A 25,113-nucleotide genomic window follows, 5' to 3' on the forward strand; every position below is an offset into this window, starting at 1 on the left:
ACAGTGGTAGTGGGAATGTTCTTTAATCAACAAGAAGTCACTTTATTCAAGCAGAAGCAGGAGGGGGCTCTCACAGTATGGCTCCCTCTTGGGAGGAATGGGAGACAGAGGAGACCAGCAGCACTTGCACCCCAAGATGGGGAGAGGCAGGATGACTTATCATCCTTCTTCCTTAGTGAAAAGAGAATAGCATTTAAGTACAAAGAACTAAGTTCACCTCCTGGCTCCACCACTAGGATTTGGCATGATCAAAATGACCTCAAGTGCCATTACCGATAATAATAAAAATGCTAAGAGCCACCCCTCACTGAGCTTTGACAGATGCCTGGCACCGGGTCCCGGCTTTAGACAAGTGGTTGCATTTAATGGGGATGGTTTTACCCTGTAGAAAGGATCCAGATGACCAAGGTCCATGCACACATTAGGACCTGGCACATGATAGAGCCGCCAGGAATGTGAATTCCCTTACAACAATCAGCTTCCCAATCAGTACTTTGCTCTCTTATATCCCTCCTGTGGAAGGAAATTCCCTTGGAATTGGGCCTTTCTCTAATAATTAATCAATAAATAAAATCACAGTTAATTAGAGATTAACCTCTAATTAATTAAGTCACAATTACCACAGAGCTAATAAAAAAAGAAGAATGATCAAGTAAAGCTTTTATTTCTTTTTGCCCTAATAGAAAAACAAAAAAGATGAAACAAGCCAACCCCTGTGTTTACCTTTCCTGCCGAGCAGCCTGGGGGAAAAGTCTCAGAATTTCGCAGTGGAGCGGCTCCACCTGGGCAGGTGTCTTCACCTTCATCTCTAGCAGATACTCTTTACCAAATTTGCTTTTCAGGTGTTGGATGGAACCGATACATCTGGAGGTCAGAGGAGGATGAAGTCAAGGAAGAGGAGAAGATAAATCGATTGCCAGTGACTTTCAGCCTCTGGAGTCCAGGGCCAGGCCACTCCAGCCCCTGACGGTGATAACCCTGTGCAGGGAAATGTCCTTTGCTCAAGGCCCACTGGGAGCCAAGGGTGGGTTTGAACAAGCACCCACCTCAGCCTTCCGGACACCATGATGGCCACGCGGTCACACACGGCCTCTGCCTCTGCCATGTAATGAGTGGTCAGGAGGGCGCCCCTCTCCGTGTTCCTAAAGGTGGCCCGGATCGCCTGCCTAAAGGGAGGTTAGGGGCAATGTTAGCTGGTGGGAATGCTCAACGTAAGATGTCTTCTCATCTTTTAAACACGTTTTACCAGCACACGTGAAATAAGTAGTGAATTCGGTTTAGACAAAAAAAGGAGTTTTGGAGGGACAGCATTCATGTAAATACCCAAACTATCGGGTAGAGTAATATAATTCAGAACGTGGCTGGTGCTGAAGGTAGAAGATGATATTGGGTAAAAGGTTATTTAGAAAAATGCTGAATTCCAAGGATATGTATGAGAGGGCAGTGGGAAGAAAGACAGAAAACGAGGAGCACTTATTTAAAAGCATGATAATAATGATATAAACCCTAAAATACAAAACAGCAGATTTCAGAATCGTCCTAAGAACTTGGGATTTCTTTTTTCCTCATAAGAACTGTGTATCAGGTGATGCTGTAGAAATTGAAACCGAATAATAGACTGATGTGGTTGAGTATAAAAATGGGCCATGCATACCCCAAAGATCTATGATAAAAACAAGATTCTTAAGAGTATTAGGGTGTTAGAATTATCTTTTTCTCCTTAATAAAAACTGGCTGTGATAGGGCATCAGATTTTTCGCCCTTAATATTGCATTTCCTAATAATGGGTTGTCTTTTTCCTTATAAACAATGATTTTGAAGACTAGTCGTTATAGGACTAATCAGTTCACTTAGGATTACTCATGACATCTCACCACATTTGCTGCTGCCCCTCGGGGTCCATGCCCGTGGACGGCTCGTCCAGAAGCACCACCGATGGGTTTCCCAGGATGCTCAGCGCGAAGCACACCTGGAACGGGAGAACAGCGTGTCTGGCACCGACGTGTGGGGTGTGCAGAGTAACACCGAGCCCCCCTCTTACCTTCCTCTTTATTCCCTCGGATAAGGCCTTCACGGGCAGCTTCAGCTGGTCCTGCAGCTTGAGCGCATCCACCAACCTGGAGGAAGCAGAGTGAGTCAATCCACATTACCCCCAAACTATGGGGAATGTGTGTGGGGAATGGGTAAATCAGAACAAACACTGTATTAGAGACATTTTCTTTTTAGAGACATTCTCTTTAGAGACATTACAGACATTCTGAATGATCATAAAATTGAAACTACCTAGGATACTTTATGAGCCTTTTATAGTGGTCAAATTCATATTTTTCAATGACGTCTTTCCATATTAAGGAATAATCAGTAACATTTTTCTCTCCAGGCTTAATACAATACTCCACTGGCTTCTTGATAACTACGTCTTCTCCCACAGGTGTGGAGTCATCGGTTAGAATCTCCCTTCCTTATTTCTGTGCGAACATCTTTCCTATCACAACCCTCCAGGAGAGAACCGGTGTGTCTCCCCCACGTACCGTGTGATGGTGACTGTGGCGTCCCCTTTCTTCAGCCCTTTGATGGCAGCGAAAACCTCTAGATGTTCCCTCACTGACAGGTTAGGCCAGAGCACGTTCTCCTGAGGACAGTATCCCAGGAACCCGAGGGAGTCCCCCTCACTGCTCCCTTTCAAAATCACCTGCACAAAAAGTTCATTCCCACATTCAGCCCAAAATTGTGTATACACACATATGGGCACATGAGTGCGTAATTCAGTGATGTCCTCGTACACGCACAGCTGCCAAGAGTGCAAATGTAAATAAGTGACCACTTCGCTGTAGGCAAAAGATGGCAAAAACTCAATAAATCAAAAGGAGCATATTCCACATTGTCATATCTCTCTACAGACTTTATTTCCAAGTCCATTACCTTGGTTGGATTCAGGGTGGCTTACTTTGTTGTTCATTGTTTGACTTCCTTCACTGATCCAAACATTCAAAGGAGTAGACACTTGTTGAGGATTCTATTTCCCCAATGTTAAACTAGCTATAATTATAGGATCTGTTCCGCAAGTTTATTGTGAGCATTAAAAATGGCAGTGGTAATAGCCAAACTGTGGAAAGAGCTAAGATGTCCATCGACAGATGAATGGATAAAGAAGATGTGGTATATATACACAATGGAATATTATGCAGCCATCAAAAGGAATGAGATCTTGCCATTTGCAACGACGTGGATGGAACTGGAGGGTGTTATGCTGAGTGAAATAAGTCAATCAGAGAAAGACATGTATCATATGACCTCACTGATATGAGGAATTCTTAATCTCAGGAACAAACTGAGGGTTGCTGGAGTGGTGGGGGGTGGGAGGGAGGGGGTGGCTGGGTGATGGACATTGGGGAAGATATGTGCTATGGTGAGCGCTGTGAACTGTGTAAGACTGTTGAATCACAGATCTGTACTTCTGAAACAAATAACACAACATATGTTAAGAAAAAAGAAAAAGAAGAAGATAGCAGGAGAGGAAGAATGAAGGGGAGTAAGTCAGAGGGGGAGACGAACCAGGAGAGATGATGGACTCTGAAAAACAAACTGAGGTTTCTGGAGGGGAGGAGGGTGGGGGGATGGGTTAGCCTGGTGATGGGTATTGAGGAGGGCAGTTCTGCATGGAGCACTGGGTGTTATGAACAAACAATGAATCATGGAACAGTACACCAAAACAAATTATGTAATATATGGTGATTAACATAACAATAAAAAAATTTAAAAAAATGGCAGTGGTTCTCAATCAGGGGCAATCTTCTTTCCAAGGACATTTGGTAATGCCTGGAGATGTTTTTGGTTGTTACAATTGGGTGCTGCTGGAATTGAATGGCTAGAGACCAGGGATGCTGTATAGGACAGTCCCTCACAAAAAAAAAAAAAAAAAAAAAAAAAGACCTAGACCAAAATGTTACCAGTGCCAAACTTAAGAAATTCTGAACTAAGATAATAAATGAAAAGTCCTTAGCACTAGTCTGGCACATAGGAACCAGTAAATACTAATAAATAGCATTCATTATTTTTATGAGCCAATCACTGTGCTATATGACAATATTAACAGGTAATGTGTACCAGTGCTTACTATGTGCTAGAATCTAAGCATTTTATGTGTTTTGAATTACTTTATCCTTAGAAAAATCCTATATGACTCAGGTATTAGTTTTATCGTCCCTGTTTCACATAGGAGAAAAGTAACATGTGCATTCATTTAGTAACTTGCAGAAGGTCACACAAGGTAAAGCTGGGAGTTAAAGCTGGACTCTGCCTTCAGAATCCAAGCCCTTGACCTCAACTCTATGTTGTCTTTCCCCAATACAAAGGAGGAGAGAACTAGTTAATGTGGGCTCACAGAGCTTTCAATCTAGACAGAGAAATGGAAAATAAAAACAAGTAGACACATATATGGATGAATTATAGCCCCTGCTTAATGCTTTCAAGGCAATAAATGTGATAAAGAGTAAAAAGGGAAGATCCAATGTAGCCATGAGTGTAGTCAGGGCAAATCCTTTTGGGGAGGTAAATTTTAAAGTGTTGAGAAGGAGGTAACCAAGTACAAAGCCAAAGGAGGAGCACTCTAGCCAATGGAAAAATAAACCCAAAGGTCCTACAGAGGGATGATGACCAAAGGCCAATATGAGCAAGGGGTGAGCAGAGCCCAGATCTTACAGGGCCTTTTTTTGGCCATGCTAAAGATTTTGGATCAATTCTAAGTGAAGGATGATAAGCAGGATAGTGACATGATCTCATCTGGATCTTTTAAGGACTGTTCTGACTGCTGTGTGAGGCAAGAGGAGAAATGGAAAGACAATTCGGAAACTTATGTTGCAATCCACACGCCTAGACAACCTCTCTTCATGGTCCCACTCCCTCTGCCCTCAACCTTCTGTCAAATGTCAGCAGCAGGTCCTCCTCAGTGTTGTGGTCCCTGTGGACCTCTGGCCATCATGTTATCCAACTTGGCCTAGACGTACTACCAAGTGACATTCACATACCATTCTAGCTTTTGATTGGGAATTTAGACAATCCTTATTTTTTTTTCCTCTAATCTATGACCTCTCTTTTCTGAATAAATCCTGGATCTTGACAATTCATTTCAACAAATTCTTAGGATACATAAGTTAACAAAAAATAAAAAATAAAAAACCCAAAGATCTCTGACCTGAATAAAGCTAATGTTCAGCTTTACTTTTACCAAAACACTTCCTTTTAATGTCACTACTTTTCATTCAATAAAACTATAGTGTAGATAACATGGAGCCCTTTTTGGCACCTCACTATTTTTGGAATTAAGGAGAAGTTTTTAATTAATCCTCTTCATTCCATGCATAACTCAATGGATTCATAAGAAAGGATGATTTATGTATTTTTAAGACTGTCATCAATGTTCACGGATTAGTGCTTGTTCAAGGCAGCATTAATGACCATATTTCTGTGTGGTTTACTGACCTGCCCTGCGGTTGGATTTGTATCTCCAGTTATCATCTTAATGGTTGTACTTTTACCAGCTCCATTGTGTCCTAAGAGCCCTATAACTTCACCTGAAAGAAATAGGTATGCTTAGAACTTCAAATAGTTACAATAAATCTAAAAGCAAATACTACTGGGGGGCTCACTATGTGTCAGGCTCTGTATGAAGTGCATGAATGCATTAATTCGTCTGTTCTACACACACACACACACACACACACACACACACACACCCCTAAGCGTTGTTACTGGCTTCAATTATAGGCAAAGAAACTGAGGGGTAAGGAGGATATATAACTTGCCCATGCCCATGGTCATATAGCCACTAAGATGCTGAGCTGGAACAGAAACAAATTTTGGTCCCAAAGTCTGTTGCATTTAACAGACACTTTCACAAAACGTGCTCTTTGTTAGGATGGAGACTGCACTGCTGTGTCCCAATGAGTTTCCTCTTGCGTACATTCCCTGTTGTGAAATTAATGGCACTTTGAAAGTTATAACATCCTTCTTAAGTGCCTCCTTTTTTTTTTTTTGGTGTTGTTCTTTTTTTGTTTGTTTGCCTGTTTTAACAGAACAGACAGAACTGTCTTCTTAGGCAAAGAAAAAACACTGTTATCATAACTGAGGCTTTTAAGCAGGACGGATCTGCGTGTGCCTGTAGATGAGTGGGCTGCCTTTCATGATTATCAACAGATGGCCCCAGATTCGGGTACTATTATTCCCTCCCAAAGACCTCATCTTGGGACGTCAAGATAGCTCTGCCAACAGTTAAAACTACTGTCTCCAACCTTTTTTAACACAGAAAGAGACATTTCTTATGGCCACTTTTTTCTTCCTCTTCGCAAAGCAGTTTCTCTTTTTGCCTGCATATTCCTTCCGTAGACAGCTAGCAATGATGACGGGTTTCTGTAGAGACAAGTAAATAACAATGGGGCTTTATTCTTACCTTGAAATGAGTGAGTGCGCCATATTCCCTCCAACCACGTTTTTCCCTGTTACAGAATCATGACTCAGACAAGTCCTTCCCCCAGAAACTGCCATTTTCAAGTGAAATTTCCCAATCTCTATTCCTGCAGGGAAATAACATTTGCACCGTATCGCATGCTCTGTGCTTCTCTTTCTCAGAAAATAGGAAGAGAGACATCCACCAAACCAACAGGACTGTTAAGACACACACTCACATACACACACGTGCACACATGCACACAAACACACACACACCTCAGATGGACTCTCTCCTCTTGCAGTAAGCTTTACTCAGTTCATAAGAATCACAGTGTCTTACTTCGGTTTTGTAATGTGTGGCTTCTCTTACCCAAAATACCACCCTGAGAAATGCATTAGCAAGTCTGTGCCTGTGCGTATGTGTGTGTGTTTCCCTTGTTCTATGTCTGTGGACATTGCATATTCAGTGAAGTCAAGTGCTGAGCTATGTGTGTAAGGATGAAAGAACCGCAGAGTATTTTTCGGAATATTCAGATGAATGTTTTTAGTCCTTCTACCTCATCAAAGTCTTCAACGGTCCCGGCATTTGTGGTTCTCCTTCTTTCCATCCGAACATCTTCATCCTCTCCTTCGGGTTCTTCTGGGTTTGGAAAAATGCCACTGCTTCTTGGAGAAATTCTGAAATCAAAACAGTGTGATAATAACAGGTTTCCAGTTGAAAAACTTGTAGCAAAAATGAGCTTTCTGTAGACTGCTCTCAATTGTGTGAATGGATTCACTGTGAGTACAACATAACCCCCATTTTTCGGCTCTGCGCCATCTGCCTTGCGAACAACCTGGTTTCCGTGTTGAGTCAAGTGATGCAACTCTTGCTTTTTCCCTAGGTTTACTTTTCCTTGTTGGTTGTGACTTTTAAAAATAATAATAATAATAAAACAGGACACATTCTCTGGCAAAAGATTTTGGGGCACGGTTGTGTGAGAAAGGTAGCATCTAGGAACTGTAATTTTGGCACAGATATTTTGGAATTCTGAAGACTTTGCGAGAACTGTGGATTGAAACATTTGGAATTCGAGACACATCCCAGAAAATCCAGGACACATAATCACCAGTATGTGAGCATTGTCACTTCCTAGGAATGTTTCAGCGTCACTCCTTCCTGACTGCTGTCTATCCAGTTCTTTCCTTCATCACCCCCCCCACGGATTGCTGCTGATTCTAATCTCCCTCCTTCATGCCATCAAAGATTGCTGTTGTCTGCTGATTCTTGTCATGCTCCTGCCCTACCACCTACTTTACGCTTGAATTTGATTCATATTTTGTGAGTTAGGTGAGGTTTCCAAAACACGCCTGTCTTGATTTCCCATTATGTAATTTGCAAAATCTTTCCTACACTCCTCTATTCCAACACCCTCTAAAATTCAGCTTTAATTTAATTTTCCATTATCTTCCAATACAAACTTTCAAGTTCTTTCCAGCTGTCTACTCAAATCTACAGGAAGATGGCATTTATATCAACTTCTGTTCTTTTGCTCAGACTACCCTACCTTCCTGGACTGGCTACACTTACCGATTGTTTATCTATACTTACCAGTTATTTTAAAGATTTTATCTTTCGTATATAACTTTCTTTTAGTATGTCAATGAAATTCCTTAATTTTTCAGTGTCTCACGTGTGCTGATGTGGCTTCCCTCATTAGATTGTAAGCTCATTAAAGTATTGTGAATTATAATAATTTTGTACACTATACAATCCCTAAAAAAACAATCCTGTGCAGTTATTTTTACTCAATTAACTTAAGCATATTAAAATGTTTTCAAACAATGAATATTAAAATAAAACATGAAATTGTATTTGAATTTTCTCAACCTGAACACAGGATCTTTTCTCATTGATTTCTTCCTAAAGTTCACTTCCAGACACCGGAGAACAAAAACAAAAATGCAAAAATGGAGATAAGGCTAAGGGGAGAAAAAGACAATCAATATTAGAAATCACCATAAAAACAAGTTCAATATTGGAATTTATAAAGACAATCGATTTAATATCCAATGAAACTCTCAGAGCTAGCTTCACTGTTCTTCAGAGAAGCTGTAATAGACAAGATAGTAGTAAGTTGGTACCAGGACTATTCATGCCATTGAGAGTTTGGGCTCTACACTCCATGTCGGATGATTGTTATAAAGAAAGCGGTCCAAATTTTAAAGCCTCTGTGTGTGTGGTGTGTTGCTTCAGATGCCTAAAATACTGCATTTTTAAGTGCCAAAGTTAAACTTTTTAACTTAATGCTAAGCAAACAAATGTGTCCCCCTCATGCAAGAACATTTAAATGGAAATGTACTCTTACTATGAGCGGTGCCAGAAACGCAGTTTGATGTTCTGAAGCTCCTAAATAATCCATGGAGTCAGGAGAAATCTGTAAAATGAGGAAAAGTAGGTTTAGATGAACCTTTATCTGTTCTCAAATCTCATCTCATGTAAGACACATTAATGTCCTTCTAATGACTTTGCCAGCGTTCTCTTGAGCATCAGGTAAAAGTCGATTTCCAACTGTGTTATGTGTCTTCCTTGCTTCCAAAGTCACTCAGTAACCTCCTCTCCTGTGCTGGCCTAGAGGCTCGGATGCTTTTAGAACACTGCAAGTCAGCAGGATTCTCCGTGCTAAGAGAATCCTGGGTGGTGTTGGGGACCATTGAAGCCATGGGCAAGATCTGTCTTAAGACAAACCCTCTTCCCTAACTTTTACCTGCCTTTCTCCCTACATTTGTGCTCCTTCCCTAAAAGCCCTGGAACCAGTACATTGCTCTGTCCCTTGCTCCACCCACTCTTAAGAATAATCATGACAACTCTCCATGCTAAAGACAAAACTCTTCACCTGGAATTTGGCACGGTTTTCATTAGCTTTACAACACGTGCATAATATACAGAATATACATGCATAATAAGTGCATGATTTCCATTCGATTCACAATACATTCTGAAACATCCCCCGACTCCTTAGTAAATAAAGAGTAAAGAACCAATTTTGTTTCTTGAGCTGTATTTCCCAGGACTTTTTTCTGAGCAATGTTAAGCTGACACAGGAAATCTCTATCACAGCCATCCATCATCTAGAAAAGATGATTATATTTTTCTCATTGAATGGTTTTCCAGGACGCTGACATTATTTCAAATAATCTTGTTCTCCTACGTGTCTCTGTCACCCGCTTCCAAACACTGTACCACATCCCAAACCAGCTTCAGGCACTCTCATCTTTGCCCTGTCTACTATGTTCTATTTCTTCAGCTTCCTTGCTCTACCATCCTTACTCCATAATTTGGAGGTGGTGACCCTCCAACCCACCAACCCCACCACTGTCCCACTGTCCATAAACCCCCTCATCTCCTTAACTTCATCATTCCCCAGCTTAGAATCTCCATGGTCCACTGTTACAATCCCTGCTTATACAGAACCACTGCTCATTGCCACATCGATTATACCTTTATCCTTTTCTTGGTCAGACTCAACTGGCAAAACACTAACCCTGATTGAACCCAACTCCACCTGCCCTGAACTGCATCTGGGAAGGACACTATGATAAGAGAAACTATCAGCTTTGTTGACTGCACTTGCAAAGTAGGGCAAGGGGTCTTTTAATACCCCCTGTCAATTCTACTGGTGATCTACTTTCTTAAATAATTGTTTACATCTTTTCCTCTATCCTCAACATCCCAACACCCCCCCTGTTCACCTCACTTTAAGTTGATAACTTCATCTCTTTCCCCAAGAAAGGAGGATCACTCAGAAGAGAATCATGCGTTTACTACCATCAAAGCCATTAAATTATCTGCCTCTGGCTACGATCTTCATAAATAGATGGAATGTTCCTGCTTTGATGGAAAGCAACCTCTCTGCTTGGGTGCTGTATGATGTTTTGTTTTCCTCAGCTATTCGAGGAGTTGGCTTCTTAGGTAGTTCATGTCTCTCTTTTCATCAAAATTTTTTCTCCTATAAGCACGTTATCTCCCTTCTTATAAACAAAAATGTAGTTTCCTCATCCATCTACTTTCCCATCTCTGTTATTCTTTTCAGTGAAACTAGAAGTAGGTGTCTCTACAGCACTACTTCCTCATATCACAGTATCTACTAAGCTCGCTCTTGTTAGGTTTGGTGTTCACCCTTTCCTTGAATTCTGTCTGGCTAATAGCACCGATGACTTTCATGTAGTCAAATCCAGTGGTCTTCTTCTCAGTCATCAACTTTCTAGACCTCTCATTTGATGGTTGAATCACTCGCTCCTTCCTGAAATATTCTTTACTGCCATCTGGCACATGTCCTTCTGTACGGATACTTTAAGCATTTAAGGAGAGTTTCTGAGAAGAGATTCTGGCACTCAACAGTTCCCCACTTTTTCTCCTACCTCATGGGCTCCTCCTCAACCTCACTGGCTGACTCTTCTTACCAATCTTTAAATTTTGGAGTCAAGGCCAAATCTTTGGCCCACTTTTTATTCGAACTGTTCTTACTCTGTAGGTTATATTATCTAGTGCTGTCACTTAGATATCAGTTATATGCTGATGGATCTCAAGTAACCATATGCTGGATTTCAGACTTATACATCCTACTGGCTACTTGGCATTTCCCATTGTGTGCCTATTAGGAATCTTAAACCCAATATGTCCAAAATTAACAGAAAAAGTGCATCTCATTAGCCTCCCAGTAGGGTCATTTGGTCCCAGGAGAGAGGCTTATCACAAGAACTATAAAATTCCACTACTGCAGAACCGCCCTTGACCTTCATGAACCAAGGCAGAGCTTCTTATTGAATAATATAACCCTTGCCTGTGGTAAGAGAATGACCTTTCCAAGACAGAGATTTCAAATTTTGTAGATAAGGACTCCATCTACATTTCTACAGTATCCTAGGCTATCTCCAATGCTACACACTTCATGACCTGAGGACAGGTGTGACATTACTTACCTCAGAGAAAATGAATAGAGAACCAATCAGTGTGAAAGGTGGTATTAATATGGTGCAGAGAAATAACCCTAGAAATCCATATTCATTTAGATCCGTAGCAACTATCGAGAAGATGGTGATCTAAAAAAAAAAAAAGCATCCTAATTTCACTAAAGTGTAACAAATCTGAATTTGAGTATATTTTCCAAGAGGGTGGGAATTCATCTTGTAAATGTTCTTATTTTCAACTTTCCCCTCACAAGGCAGTACTGCCACCATGTTTTTTTGCTTTGCGACAGAGGATTGTATCAGAATTCTGTATTTGATTGACTGTGACATTTTTAAGACACACCAGGGCTTCTCAAATTCAGTGTGCATGCAAATCAGTTGGAGTTCTTGCTGAAATTCAGAATCTGACAAGAGGGCTCTTTATCACACATTGCTCAGCCTTTTTCTTTTTTTTTTCATTTCACAGGAGGTCATAGACATCTGTTGGGGTTTAGACATACCAGTTATTCATTTTCACAGCTGCATAGTATTTCTTTGAGTGGATATGCAAGAATTCAACAATTTTGCCTTTAGAAAATGTGTTGTTTCAATTTCTCTGCTCCTATAAATAATGGCCTACATAAATCCTTATCTATTGACACTCTTAATCTTTATTTTTCAAAGATTTATTTATTTTATTTTAGAGAGAAAGAGAAAGACTGAGCACAAGTGGGAGGAGCTGAGGGAGAGGGAGAAAGAATCTCAAGCAGACTCTACACTGAGCATAGAGCTGGACACGGGGCTCGATCTCACAACCCTGAGGTCATGACCTGAGCTGAAACCAAGACTCTGGCACCTTACTGACTGTGCCACCCAGGTGCCCCCACACTCTTAGTCTTTTAGGAAAGATTCTGAGAAATGTAAATGCAGGTTAAAATTTATGTGGAGTCCCATTTTCAGCAATTACTAACAGATTATTTTTCAAAAAGATGGTGACAATCTATGCTCTTATGAACTTGAATGAGTGTGCATGTTACACCACCTCACTGACACTGGGTGCTATACCTAGTTACTGTAGGTGTCCTTGTTTTATTGCTGATATTAGGTGAATAGCTGTATAAGTTTACTATGTACTGTAATATTTGCCACTGGTTTTTAGTAATTTGTCCTTCCTGTGCTTATACATTTTACTGGGCATTTTTAAAGGAATTATATGGTGTTTTCTTAATTCATGCAGTTCTCCTCTCTTAGTTTGAAAGCTCCTAATAGTGAACCATCATCTCAATCTAAAATAAATCATACTGGACTATTCCTCTTCTTCTAATTTTATTTCTGGGTTTGCTTTGTCATCTTTTAATTTAGAGAACTGTCTTTGATATTCCAAATTAATTTATCAATGATACTCTTTTTTACTCTATCTTTCTTTTTTTAAAGATTTTATTTATTTATTTGTCAGAGCAAGAAAGAGAGAGCACAAGCAGGGGGAGCAGCAGGTTCCCCACTGATCAAGGAGCCCAATGTGGGACTCGATCCCAGGACCCTGAGATCATGACCTGAGGTGAAGGCAGATGCTTAACTGACTGAACCACCTAGGTGTCCCTATCTTTCTTAGGATTTGTTACTAAAGTTATGCTCACTTTATAAAAGGCACTATTTCACTTTGTGGATTTTTTTATATAAATGTTATAACCATGATTCCCAAAATTTTGCAAACTTCATGCATGTTTAACAGAATTCAGTGGTCTCTACCAGTGCTTTTATAGCATTTTTTAATTTTCTTAAATTCCTTATTCTAATTTATTTCTTGGTCAGATTAATTTCATCCTTAAATGATTCTTCTTCCCCCACCCAGCTTTTTTGAGATATAATTGACATATATGGTTTATAAATATTTTCCCCATTCCATAGGTTGCCCTGTCATTTTGTTGACTGCTTTGTTTGCTATGCAGAAGATTTTTAGTTCGACATTGTCCCTCTTGTTGATTGTACCTTTAAAATACATATTCTTAAAATTATTTAAAAATGATTTAAAAATCAAATAATATGCACTGTCTGCATACTTACAATTAAGAAGAAAAATGACCAAATACCACTATTTTTTCTCCCATTGCGAAAAATGAATGAAATCACATATGTCAAGAAAACCAGAGATGAGACATATCCAATACTACACAAGATCTGAAAATAGAAATATTAAGGTTGGATAAGGTAAATACTACCTAGGAAAGCATTCCTACTTAAACCTCAACTTCCCAAACTATGCGATAGCAAAGGTAATTTGAAGTTCTTTAGTTTAAGATAAATAATGTCATTGCATTCATGAAATATAGTCTAATAAAACTACCTCATAATTTTTGCCACTTACCTGAACTAACAGGTTTTGAATTATAAATATAATTTCATCTGGGCTAAAAACGTAATCCATTATTTGCATCAGAAGGAGGATCAAGAAGTAGAGTGGAATATCCACCAGTGCCTGGCCAAACCAGTATGCAGAAGGGTAGAGGCCTGAAATCCGTAGCTGGGAGTGAGCTTTTCTCTGGGAAAGAAAAGGAAGAATCATCAAAAGTGCTGAATAGTCGAGGCTCGAGAAGTTGTAAATATGTGGTCACAAAATCATTCATTTTTTTTTCTGTGTCCCTTTCATATATTATGCCGATTTAGTAAACGAGACTTCTACTGGCCACACTTCTCTTCAAGGGGATCAATGATGCTCCAAACTGCATGGTGACTTCATCATCCAAAGGAGAAATGCACTAATATAACCAGCTCACATTCTATCACAGAATGACTGGACATTGCCTCAGTAAGATTCCCGTTCTTGTATTCACAAAGCTACTCTTCCTTTTGACACTAATGGAGACTTGAAAATTGTACAAAGATTCAAAAGATGTAGGATTTCCTGTAAGATGCAAATTTCCTGTAAGATTCTTCAAATTTATGCTGAGTGTTCGGAGTCCATTAATTATCGGCATTTTATTTTAGGTCTAAGAAATGATCTTCTAACAGGTCAATTTCATTACCAACTCTTTAGGTTGGCATAAGAAGATGTCTGTTAAAACTAATAAGATAAAAATAAGACACTTACTGTCTTGAAGTAAACCACATTTTTCATTATTACATATGAAAACTAGTAAGTAGATTTTGATATTGTGCCTCACTCTAAGCCCTACTGTTGTGGTGATTGTCTTAACACAAGGCTTGAAATATTACTTGAACTTTAACAGAAGCACAAAAGCAATGGAAATTTTAAACCTAAAATGGAGTCTATATAAAGACATTCCTTAGGAAAACTGTTAGAATGGAGATAAATATTCTGGAAAGGGGAATGTATCTGGAAAAACAGCAGGAAAAAGAATGATAGCGAGGGTGCGTTAGAGAGCTGGACATTTTCTGTTCAGTAACGTGTTCAATATACGTTTACTGAGCCCACCATGTGCTTTGTGTTGGTCATGGGCTCTTGTGGAGTTTAAATTGCAGGGGGCAAGAGAGATAAAGGTAATATGCAAATAAGTGTAGTGATAGGTACATAATTAAAATTGTGAAAATCAAAATTTAAGAAGTAAAATTAAAAGTGTTAAGATAAGGGTCATAGGAAAGGTGAATTGTAATTAGGGGATTTGTCAGAGGAGTTTCCCTTATGAAGGGCCTGAGTTAAGTGTCTAAGTGGTGAGTAGGAATTATACAGGTGACAGGTAAGGCAGGGGACAGAAGACCAGCAGTGGGGAGAGTTGACCCTCTTGGGAAACTAGAAAGACAGCATAGCTGGACATAGTTATCGAGATAATAGTGGTGTCAGATCAAAGTGAAGAGAGACATCCAGCTCCAGATCATGCATGGCTTTTCAGGCTACAGCAAGGATTTCATTCTTGCTCTTTGGTTTGCCAAGAAACCACTGGAGGGACTTAGGCAGGTAATCAACATGGTCAGATGTGTGTTTTTAAGTAATTGCTCTGTCCCACCGGGTGGAGAATGGATAAGGAGAAGACTAAGAGCGAGCAGTTAAGGAGGCCGATGTGCTCATCCTGGAGAGAGATGATAGTGGATCTCACTGGGGTGTTGAGGAGAGATGGAGGGATGTGGAAAGATTCTAGACATATTTCAGAGGCAAATTCCAATTCACCATTAGCCGGCTATGGAGGTTAAGGAGAAAGAGATATCAATATCATGGAGTTGCCAATTCGATTTGGATTTTAGATAAATATCTTATAAAAAAAATTTTAGTACAAGTATGTTCCAATCGAATGAAGCTAAAATGAATCTTGAAAGGGGCAGCCTTTTTCAACAATAAGCCACAATGCTGTGGTGAGTTGGTTAGGACTGTTTAACTGAGTAACTCCACCACAATCTTAAAGCGAAAACCATTGCTGAGAGAGGCATTGTGATAATGTCAGAGGGTCGTGGCTACCAATAAAAATCTAAGTGATAAACCAGATGAAAGCTGCCCTTCCCTGTTAGCTGATGATACTCCTCAGCTGTCCTTCCTGAGGTCTCACAGTTGTTTAAGAAAAATAACATTTTCTTCATATTTGCCAACCTTTTATTAAAAGCATGTAAATTAGGTGCACCACCTCCATAGAAATGTATGGTCATAGAGTGGAGAAGGGGTCTCTGAGTAATAAGAACATGCAAGGACTTTGTTAACTCTTCTTACTTTATAGTCGCCGATGCTGCTCATCGCAATGTAAGGAGTAAAACAGGCTGCCACAGGTATCCAGAAGAAGGCATTGCTCAGGTACCCGTGCTCATAAGACATGTGCTCCTAAAATCATGCAGAACACGTGAACTGCTAGCAATTGGACATCTGGTTCATCTGTGCTTGATCTTAACTAAGTCATTCAAATATGTGAATTAGGGTTATGAAGAATGTGGGGCATCCCCCCCGCACCCCCAAATCTCTATAGCTTTCCAACAGTGTGCAAGAGGCACTCAACAGTTCTTACAGCTCTTTCTGAAGAAGCACAGAGGTTAACGCAGGGGTGGAAGTTGTTAACTACCTGCATGATGGCCACATCAAAAAATGAACAAGGGAAAGGAGAGAGAGCTTGACAGTGAGGGCATCTCCGTAGCAGCCGAAGGGAAATTCCGCTCTGCATCATCGAGTGCATCTTCCTCTACACAAGGGACTGGGGTCAAAGCTAAACACTACCCAAGACAATCAGGCAGGTCACCTAGGCTGTGGCGGCCACATACATAGAAGCTACAGGTAGCAGATACAACTAGAGAAAGCAAGATGTCTCCAGAGCACCATTTCTTCCTGTCCTAATTTCTCCATCTTTCCTTTCTGCTTCCAGCCCCAGCAGTGGAGAAAAAAGGGGGTGGGGAGTCTGAGCAAGGTCACTCTCTCCTTTCTACTCCAAGATGTTAGACTAGAAAAGGGGGGAAAAGGGCAAAGCCCACCACTGCCAACCCACCCAGTCCACCGCCATTAGGCCACAAACTGACCCTGCGGTGTTTGAATTGGATAGGAAATTGAAGTGTTGGACAGCACTGGAATAATTCTTTTTTTTTCTTTAAATTTGTTTATTGTTATGTTAATCACCATACATTACATCATTAGTTTTTGTGGAATAATTCTTAATAACAAAGAGTGACCGGGGAGCTGTGGAGTATGCTGTGGAGTATGGTGTCATTTCAAGAAGGCCAAGGGAGATTCAAGATGGCGAGATGATAGAGCTGCTCACCCTCCCCCACTGTGGTGTGTGGAGGTTCTGTGGAGGTTCTGACTCAAGATCTGAGCAGGCCTGGCAAACTGTATGTAAACAAGAACTGCTTCTAGTTCAGCCCGTCTGCTGATCTAGTCAAAGCTGAACATTCTTTAATGGAAACTCAATGCGCTCTGAAGAAAAATAATACAAAGAGCAATAGTGATAATGAGAGCAGTTTATCGAGTGCCTGTGCTTTCCGATGTTTTTGTGCCTTACTGATCGTCTTTTAACTCAGTCAACTGCACCTGGTGCTCACATTGCCTTATTTACTTCTTAAGAAAACTTTGAGATGAAGTTTTTTATCTGTATTTTTTTCCTGTGGATTGCTGAGCCAAGGGCTACAGAAGGTCAAGTTGTTAAGGACACATTGTCTGGCCTTTAAGACTCTGGCTGTTTCAACGAGGTCCCATTACCTACTGCGACAGACAGTGACAGATCTAAGATGAAAATTGTCAGTTCTTTTCCTCAACTAATTGTATTTTCTGCTGTTTCGCTGACCCCAAGTCATCCAATTCAGGTTATAATGTTACATAATCATTACCAGATAGTGTGTGTATGTATATAGGTGTGTGTGTATAAACCCGTAAATGTAAACTACATGTATGTAAAACATACACTTATTCAAGAACAAGTTCACAAAAATTAACATGATGTTATTTCAGCATTTCGAGTGTCTTCTTGAAAACTCCTTAAAGTTCAGGATAAGTGAGATAATATTATACTTACTTCTGGGGCGCCTGGGTGGTGCAGTCAGTTAGGCATCCGACTCTTGATTTCAGCTCAAGTCATGATCTCAGTGTTGTGGGATCGAGCCCCGCATCGGGCTCTAAGCTGGGCGTGGAACCTGATTAGGACTCTCTCTCTCTCTCTTCCTCTGTCCCCCCTCTAAAAAATTATACTTACTTCAAAATATGTGCTTCTGTCAGTCCGAATGTGTTCTGAAGAATTAAAAATTCCAAGTAGCCCATTGCTGATGATATCCATGAGGACAGGAAAGCAATTCAGCCTTTTGGTGTTACATGCTATTGAGAACCTGTGATCCTAAAATGTAACAAATATGCATTCTAAGTTCTCAGAAAGCAAATACAAAATTTAATGAAAGAATATGGTAGAAAATCGTTCGAATTATTGACAAAACAGGAAGGCTAAAGCACTAAATGTGATTAATATCACCATCACTCATATTATTTGATTAATTCCCGATATACCGCAAGGAATAATTCAGTATTTTGCTCTTTACTGACCATAGCATCAGCCGTGTGGCTATTTATGCCTAAATGCTCACAAAATGAAATGCCTCAGATGCTTTTTGGCAGCAACACCATAAAACTCCACAAAGCAATGCCTCTTTGACATGGCAGTAGGCTTCCTTTCAAAATGCGATACACGCACTTTATAAATTAAGAATGCGTGGATACTTAGAAGCAGGAGGCAGGCAGCTACTGTAATGAAAGCATAGGTTTTCACAAATACTGAGATTGCAGTAGCAATGCTGCATGTAAAAATCTCTTTTCAAACGGCATTTTAAAATCATTTCACAGTATATGTAAGTCATAATGTTGTACACCTTAGACTTATACAGTGCTATTATCTTAATAAAACTGGGGGGAGACATATGGTAAAAAATGTTACATCTCTTTCTATATATTATATAAAATATATGACGTGTATATACATATACATATAACATGATTACTTCTTGCCCAAATAAAAAGAATGTAAGTAAGTTATTATTTGGGCATGCATTTTTGCAATCACAAATAAATCACATGGATTGTATCTAATCTAATTACTTAAAGTAATGTTTACTGATATTAAGAATGCCATCTTTTAAACTATTTTTCTGGGCACACTGGAAACTAGCCTGATTAAAACATACCAAAGACTAGTTTGATCAAAGGTAATTTCTAATTTTATTATTGGCACAGAAATTATTTCTGAAAATTAACTCCAAGTTGCATTTACCTGCTGTGGTTTACACATGTAACACTCTCTTGTCATCTTTTTTCATTTGTCTGTCACCGGGATTTCTCCCCAAACTCCCACAGGGTCTAGGCAGGTCATATACATGCATGAAGCAGCATGGGGATAAAGCAACTTGGCAAGTAAAGTCCAAGTCTAAACTGGGCAACTGTTTCTCAATTCCAACCACAGACTGCCAGAATTAGCATATGGAGGGATTTTTCAAGGGAAGTAGAAATGTAAATTTTTATAAGAAATACACCAATCCTAAATATTGCCAAATAAGGCAGTCCTTCTCAAACTTCAGTGAGCATACTAATCCGCAGATTTTATTAAAGTGCAAATACTCAGTAGGTCTGGAGTGGGGGCTGAGAGTCTGCAATTCTTTTCTTTTCTTTCCAACATCTGGCACATAATTTTTATTTATTCATTTATTTATTATTATCATTATGTTCAATTAGCCAACATATAGTACATCATTAGTTTTTGATGTAGTGTTCAACGATTCATTAGTTGAGAGTCTGCATTTCTAAGAAGCTCCTAGGTGATCCACTGTTGTTGATTCATGAACCGGAAGTTGTAGGAAACAGAAATTGTTTTAAAAAGATTTTATTTATTTATATGACAGAGAGATAGAGAGAGCACAAGTAGGCAGAGTGGCAGGCAGAGGGAGAGGGAGAAGCAGGCTCTCCACTGAACAAGGAGCCGGACGTAGGGCTCGATCCCAGGACCCCAGGATCATGACCTGAGCCAAAGGCAGCTGCTTAACTGACTGAGCCACCCAGGTGCCCTGGAAACAGATATCTTTTAATATCAGATAGCTAAATATAAATATTTATCTGAAGATTTGACCCATTTGTGAAAAGTTTAGCAGCCAGACTTGAGTTTTTTTCCCGTAAAAAATAAACAAAAATCTACTGTAAAAAAATTAAGAACGATTTCTTTTTTTTTTTGGTAATAGAGCTGAAGTTCACAATAGATAGTAATCAGACTTATTATTAGAGGATTCCTCAAAGTGTCATTTGAGTTAAAATCCAATTGAGAATAAAATTTAAATTCATTATTAGAATGGAATACAATTGATAATAAGATTTAAATTCATTGTTAATAATAGTGCATACAATTTAATGAGGAATAAAATCAAACAGCATTTCATTCTATGTTGTTATAATGGAGGCTGTGGGCAAATATTTGCAGTACAACTTCTCCTCTTACAAATGAGAGATATCCCATCTGTTTGTGTTAAATTGGCCTTTTATGTCCGTTGTTAGGTATTATTCAAATGGCATCCATACCCCATCTTTGGTGAGATGCAACAGTCAGAGCCCAACATACCTTGTCATCACCTGACACAGTGATAACTCCATTGTATGATAGCTCGTTTGGGCCACTTCTAGTTCCAAAGGCATCCACTTCCAAAGCTATGTTCTGTTGCCTCAGTGAATGTATAAAGTTATCAATACTTGACCCTACCATGAAGGTAAAAATCAAAAGAAGCAAGAGGCAAGTAAAACAACAGGCAAGTAATATTTAAAAAATAAATAAATAAACCCTAAACTAAATGATGTCACACAAAGCATACCATAATAAAAGACTGTCTAAGGATTTCCTTAGAAAGGCAGAAATGATGCTATGATACCAAAATCCATTCTGATATCAAAGATAGGACAAGATTACTTTCCCTAGAGCCTAGCCATTTACATATAATTTCTGTTAGTGTAAAAATACTATTTAAAATTAACATAATCCTTAAAGATATTAATCTTCTATTTTCTTAGAAATTTGGAACAGATTTTTTTCCAGCACCCAAGAATGCATAGTACTTAAAAAATGTTGTGGAAAGGCCTCAAAGATCAGTCAATGATTTATCTTACTAAATCCCCTTTGGTTGCTCAGTGCAATCAACTTTAGGATTTAAGGAACCTTGCAAGATGTGTTTCTAAAATAAACTTCCCAGCCTTGAATTTTTCATTTTTTTAAATTAATTTCCTATTTGGCCTCATATGTGTTTTCTAAAACATACAGAATTTATTTTTCCCTTCATGGTTTATGTTGTCTGGGGAATCTCTCAAGAAGAACAACACTGAAAAGTTACATTTTAGCTCTATGTTTACCTGTTTTATTGATGACCAGTAAGTGGGTCAGAGGAGCTTGAGGTGGTTGTCCCGGAGAGAGGAAGTACATATTAGGAGTCAGTCCCCAAGAATAACTTTTTTGATATAACTCATAGAATAGATGTTCCAAAAGCTGAGGGCAAAAGCTGATGCCAAAAAGCAATAATCTACATGGAGGAAAATGTAAAAGAAAAAAAAACATCTATAGCAACTTTTGTAGATTTTTAAGTTTGAGTAGATAATGGATATTAAAATAGAAATAAATTCTAAGCACTAATCAAATATAGGAATCAGACTTCTCCCCCCACCCCCAACCCTTGTTTCTTTTTTTCTAAAATGAAATCGTTCCTAGTATCTATGCTTGGTCTTCCTTTTTTTTTTTTTCTTTAAATTTTTTATTGTTATGTTAATCACCATATATTACATCATTAGTTTTTGATGTAGTGTTCCATGATTCATTGTCTGTGCATAACACCCAGTGCTCCACGCAGAACATGCCCTCTTTAATACCCATCACCAGGCCAACCCATCCCCCCACCCCCTCCCCTCTAGAACGCTCAGTTTGTTTTTCAGAGTCCATCGTCTCTCATGGTTCGTCTCCCCCACCGATTTCCCCCCCTTCATCCTTCCCCTCCTATCTTCTTTCTTTTTTTTTCTTAACATATATTGCATTATTTGTTTCAGAGGTACAGATCTGTGATTCAACAGTCTTGCACAATTCACAGTGCTCACCGTAGCACATACCCTTCCCCAATGTCTATCACCCAGCCGCCCCATCCCTCCCACTCCAACCCCACTCCAGCAACTCTCAGTTTGTTTCCTGAGATTAAGAATTCCTCATATCAGTGAGGTCATATGATACATGTCTTTTTCTGCTTGACTTATTTCACTCAGCATAACACCCTCCAGTTCCATCCACGTCGTTGCAAATGGCAAGATCTCATTCCTTTTGATGGCTGCATAATATTCCATTGTGTATATATACCACATCTTCTTTATTCATTCATCTGTCGATGGACATCTTGGCTCTTTCCACAGTTTGGCTATTGTGGACATTGTTTATGCTTGCTCTTTCTATCTCTCTAAATGCCTCTCCTCTGCCCCCCCGCCATTTTGGACATGTCACTCAAGCTCATGATGTTGGCTAGGTATGACTCTTAAATATCTCTCCAATTCCTACTTCTTTCCTCTGTTTCCATCTTGCATTTCTTCCTTTTTCTAGACCACTGAACATAGGCATACCACCAACACTCAGACGTACGACACTCTGAAACTTTTTCCCTTCCTGTTCCCAATTTGTATAAATTACAACATTTTCTCATTCACTCAAGTTCCAAGGACCATTTTCCACTAATCTGTCTCCTTTAAGTCTCTTTCCTGAATAGCTGAAAAGTTCTATCATATCATCATTAGGTGCCTAAAAACTTTTCTCTTCCACTTTTCAAGTTTGGACCTTAATTGTCTCTCTCCTGACCTCTTTCAGTATTGTCCTCAATGACTGTTTTCCTTGTCTCCAGAGTCTACTATTTCTGAGCCATTTTTGCACCGTTGCCCAGTTAAGGGCAATTTGGCAATCTGTTTATTTTATTGTATTTTTTATTTTACAGAGAGAGTAAGAGTGAGCGCAAGTGGGGGGAGGGGCAGAGGGAGAGAGGAAGAGAAATCCCCAAGCTGACTCCCTGCTGAGTGCAGACTCTGACACAGGGCTGGATCTCACTACCCTGGGATCATGACATGAGCTGAAATCTAGAGTCAGACGCCCAACTGACTGAGCCACCCAGGTGTCCCCCCTGGCAATCTGTTCTAATTATGTCAATCATCTTTTCAAATAAAAAATAAAACTTCAATACTTCCTTACTAGTCATAAAGCCCAAACTCTTCAGCTGTATGTGATACGTTATCAAAATTATTTTTTACTTTTCTGTATACTTTATGTTGTAATTAACTCAAATTGATAATAGCTCTTCTGAGTTTTCATGTATCTCCATACTCAGTATTGTCCCCTCTGCCTGAATTTCCATCTTCCTTTCTTTCCTTGACTAACTGTTATATTTTCCTACACCAGACTCCATTTCTCCCTCATACAAAACGATTTTTCTGATGCCCATATTGGAACATAATCTTTCACATACTGAATGCTCTGATTGACAATATTGTCTAATCTTATGCTATGGTTTTTAGTGTACTTCTAATCACCTTCAAGAGCCAAATCTCATGTCTGATTTATTTTGATAAGTGTTACAGATATTTAACATAGAGTGTTATGCAGAAGTGCTAACAAATATTTTTTAATGAATGATTCCTGGCTGGAGAGCAGGATTTTTGCAAGGAGGTATTACTCAATGAACAGCCCGAAGCTATAGGGAAATGTGTGAACCATAAAGCAGGTTCCAGAGAGTGGATGGGTCAGATACAGCCTGGCACAGGGCTATTTGGGCAAAGAGGAAGTCCTGGGGATGGGACCCAAGTGCTAACTTCCATGCTTCAGAAAAACGATTTCAACCCTTGGATAAGAGCAGATTCTGTGTGAAATTAAGAGAAAAAGCCCAAACTACCGGGTTTAATTACATACCCACCAAAGCAATTAGAAATTGTTTTCTGTGTTAAAAAAAGACCACATACAATTGCTGGAATTTATCTCAGAGGGTTTTTTTGTGTTTTGTTTGTTTGTTTATTTGTTTGTTTTTGTTTTTTTCCCCTTGAATTTATTTTGAGATCACTAACCCAACATATCTGAAACACTTGAGTACTCACATGGTCAACAGAGTTTTTTTTTCATTCTTTAACTTGAGGAAGCGAACTTTTGCTATTGCACAGAGTTGCTGTCTCCAGAGAGCCATGCCGCTGATTGATTTCTTTGTTTCCTTAAAGGAAGACAAAACTTGTTCCAGCTCAACAAGGCTTCCTGTATCTTTTGTCCTATTACTTTGTAACTCTCCCCAAATTCCAGCATCTATAAAACATAAAATCAATAATTTATAATGTGTCATTTTAGATGTGCATTACTTAGATTGTTCTATGACCATCTTTTCACCAGAAGGTGTCAGAATAGAGAATCTTGGGCAAAGATGCTAATAAACAAATTCATGGCATTATGAGAGTAACTACCAAAGAAAAGGAAACAAAGCAAAAAAAAAAAAAAAAATGACATAATACAAGAAGAAAAACTTATGAAATAATGAAAGAAATCTTGTATTTTCTTTTTTTTTTTTTAAAGATTTTATTTATTTATTCATGAGAGACAGAGGGAGAGAGAGAGAGAGAAGCAGAGGGAGAAGCAGGCTCCCAAGGAGCAAGGAGCCCGACGCGGGACTCGATCCCAGAGTCCTGGGATCACGACCTGAGCCGAAGGCAGACGCTAAACCATCTGAGCCACCCAGGCGCCCTTGTATTTTCTTTTTAAAAAGGTTTGTGTCTATAGCTTTAAGGGCTTAATTTATTCTAGGGAAATCAATGAAAAGGAACCCATTTTTAGCCTAGAAAAATCTACTCATTGCAAAAGATAAACTATCGGTATTTCTTTTTTTTAATTTTATAACAATATTTTATTAAGGTATAATTTACATATAGTAAAATCACAAATCTTAAATATACAGCTTGGGGAATGTTGATAAATGTATGCAGTAACTGTCAGCCAGATCAAGATATAAAACATTCCAACTACTCCCCCCCCACCGCCAAATTCCCTCATGTCCCTTTTCCAACTAATTTTAATCCCCTGCCCTCACCCAGAGCAATCACTGTTCTGAGATGCATCACTACAGCCTAGTTTGGCCTATAATTGGCCTTCATATAGACGGTTATGAGGAATGTTGTACCTGGTTTATTTTGCTCAATGTGATGCTTTTGAGATTTATGTAGGTTATTGCATGTACCCGTAGTCCATTTGTTTTCTTAAGTGTTATTCCACTGTCTGACTATATTGCAGTTTGTCTATCCATTCTCCTGTGGAT

General features: G+C 39.2%; 1 protein-coding gene across 5 annotated transcripts in view; it reads right to left on the reverse strand.

The window, feature by feature from the left end:
* The window catches only part of ABCA9 (ATP binding cassette subfamily A member 9), a 66,937-nt gene that overhangs the window by 6,735 nt on the left and 35,089 nt on the right, over window positions 1-25,113 (reverse strand). For all 5 annotated transcript variants that reach the window (XR_003525314.2, XM_027626112.2, XM_027626113.2 and 2 more), the window contains 18 exons: window positions 23,915-24,113; window positions 21,161-21,327; window positions 20,382-20,515; window positions 17,988-18,125; window positions 16,031-16,138; window positions 13,742-13,915; window positions 13,441-13,554; window positions 11,410-11,529; window positions 8,796-8,864; window positions 8,318-8,409; window positions 7,005-7,125; window positions 6,291-6,408; window positions 5,482-5,573; window positions 2,532-2,692; window positions 2,042-2,117; window positions 1,875-1,969; window positions 1,047-1,166; window positions 724-864 (listed from right to left, as the gene is read on the reverse strand). Coding sequence is in view for 4 of the 5 variants with exons in the window: in XM_027626112.2 (XP_027481913.1) it covers window positions 724-864; window positions 1,047-1,166; window positions 1,875-1,969; window positions 2,042-2,117; window positions 2,532-2,692; window positions 5,482-5,573; window positions 6,291-6,408; window positions 7,005-7,125; window positions 8,318-8,409; window positions 8,796-8,864; window positions 11,410-11,529; window positions 13,441-13,554; window positions 13,742-13,915; window positions 16,031-16,138; window positions 17,988-18,125; window positions 20,382-20,515; window positions 21,161-21,327; window positions 23,915-24,113 (2,239 nt within the window). In the remaining variant the exon portion in view is untranslated. The remainder of the gene's footprint in view (window positions 1-723; window positions 865-1,046; window positions 1,167-1,874; window positions 1,970-2,041; window positions 2,118-2,531; window positions 2,693-5,481; window positions 5,574-6,290; window positions 6,409-7,004; window positions 7,126-8,317; window positions 8,410-8,795; window positions 8,865-11,409; window positions 11,530-13,440; window positions 13,555-13,741; window positions 13,916-16,030; window positions 16,139-17,987; window positions 18,126-20,381; window positions 20,516-21,160; window positions 21,328-23,914; window positions 24,114-25,113) is intronic.

Source organism: Zalophus californianus, chromosome 16, assembly GCF_009762305.2.
Source record: "Zalophus californianus isolate mZalCal1 chromosome 16, mZalCal1.pri.v2, whole genome shotgun sequence".
Taxonomy (NCBI): Eukaryota; Metazoa; Chordata; class Mammalia; order Carnivora; family Otariidae; genus Zalophus; species Zalophus californianus.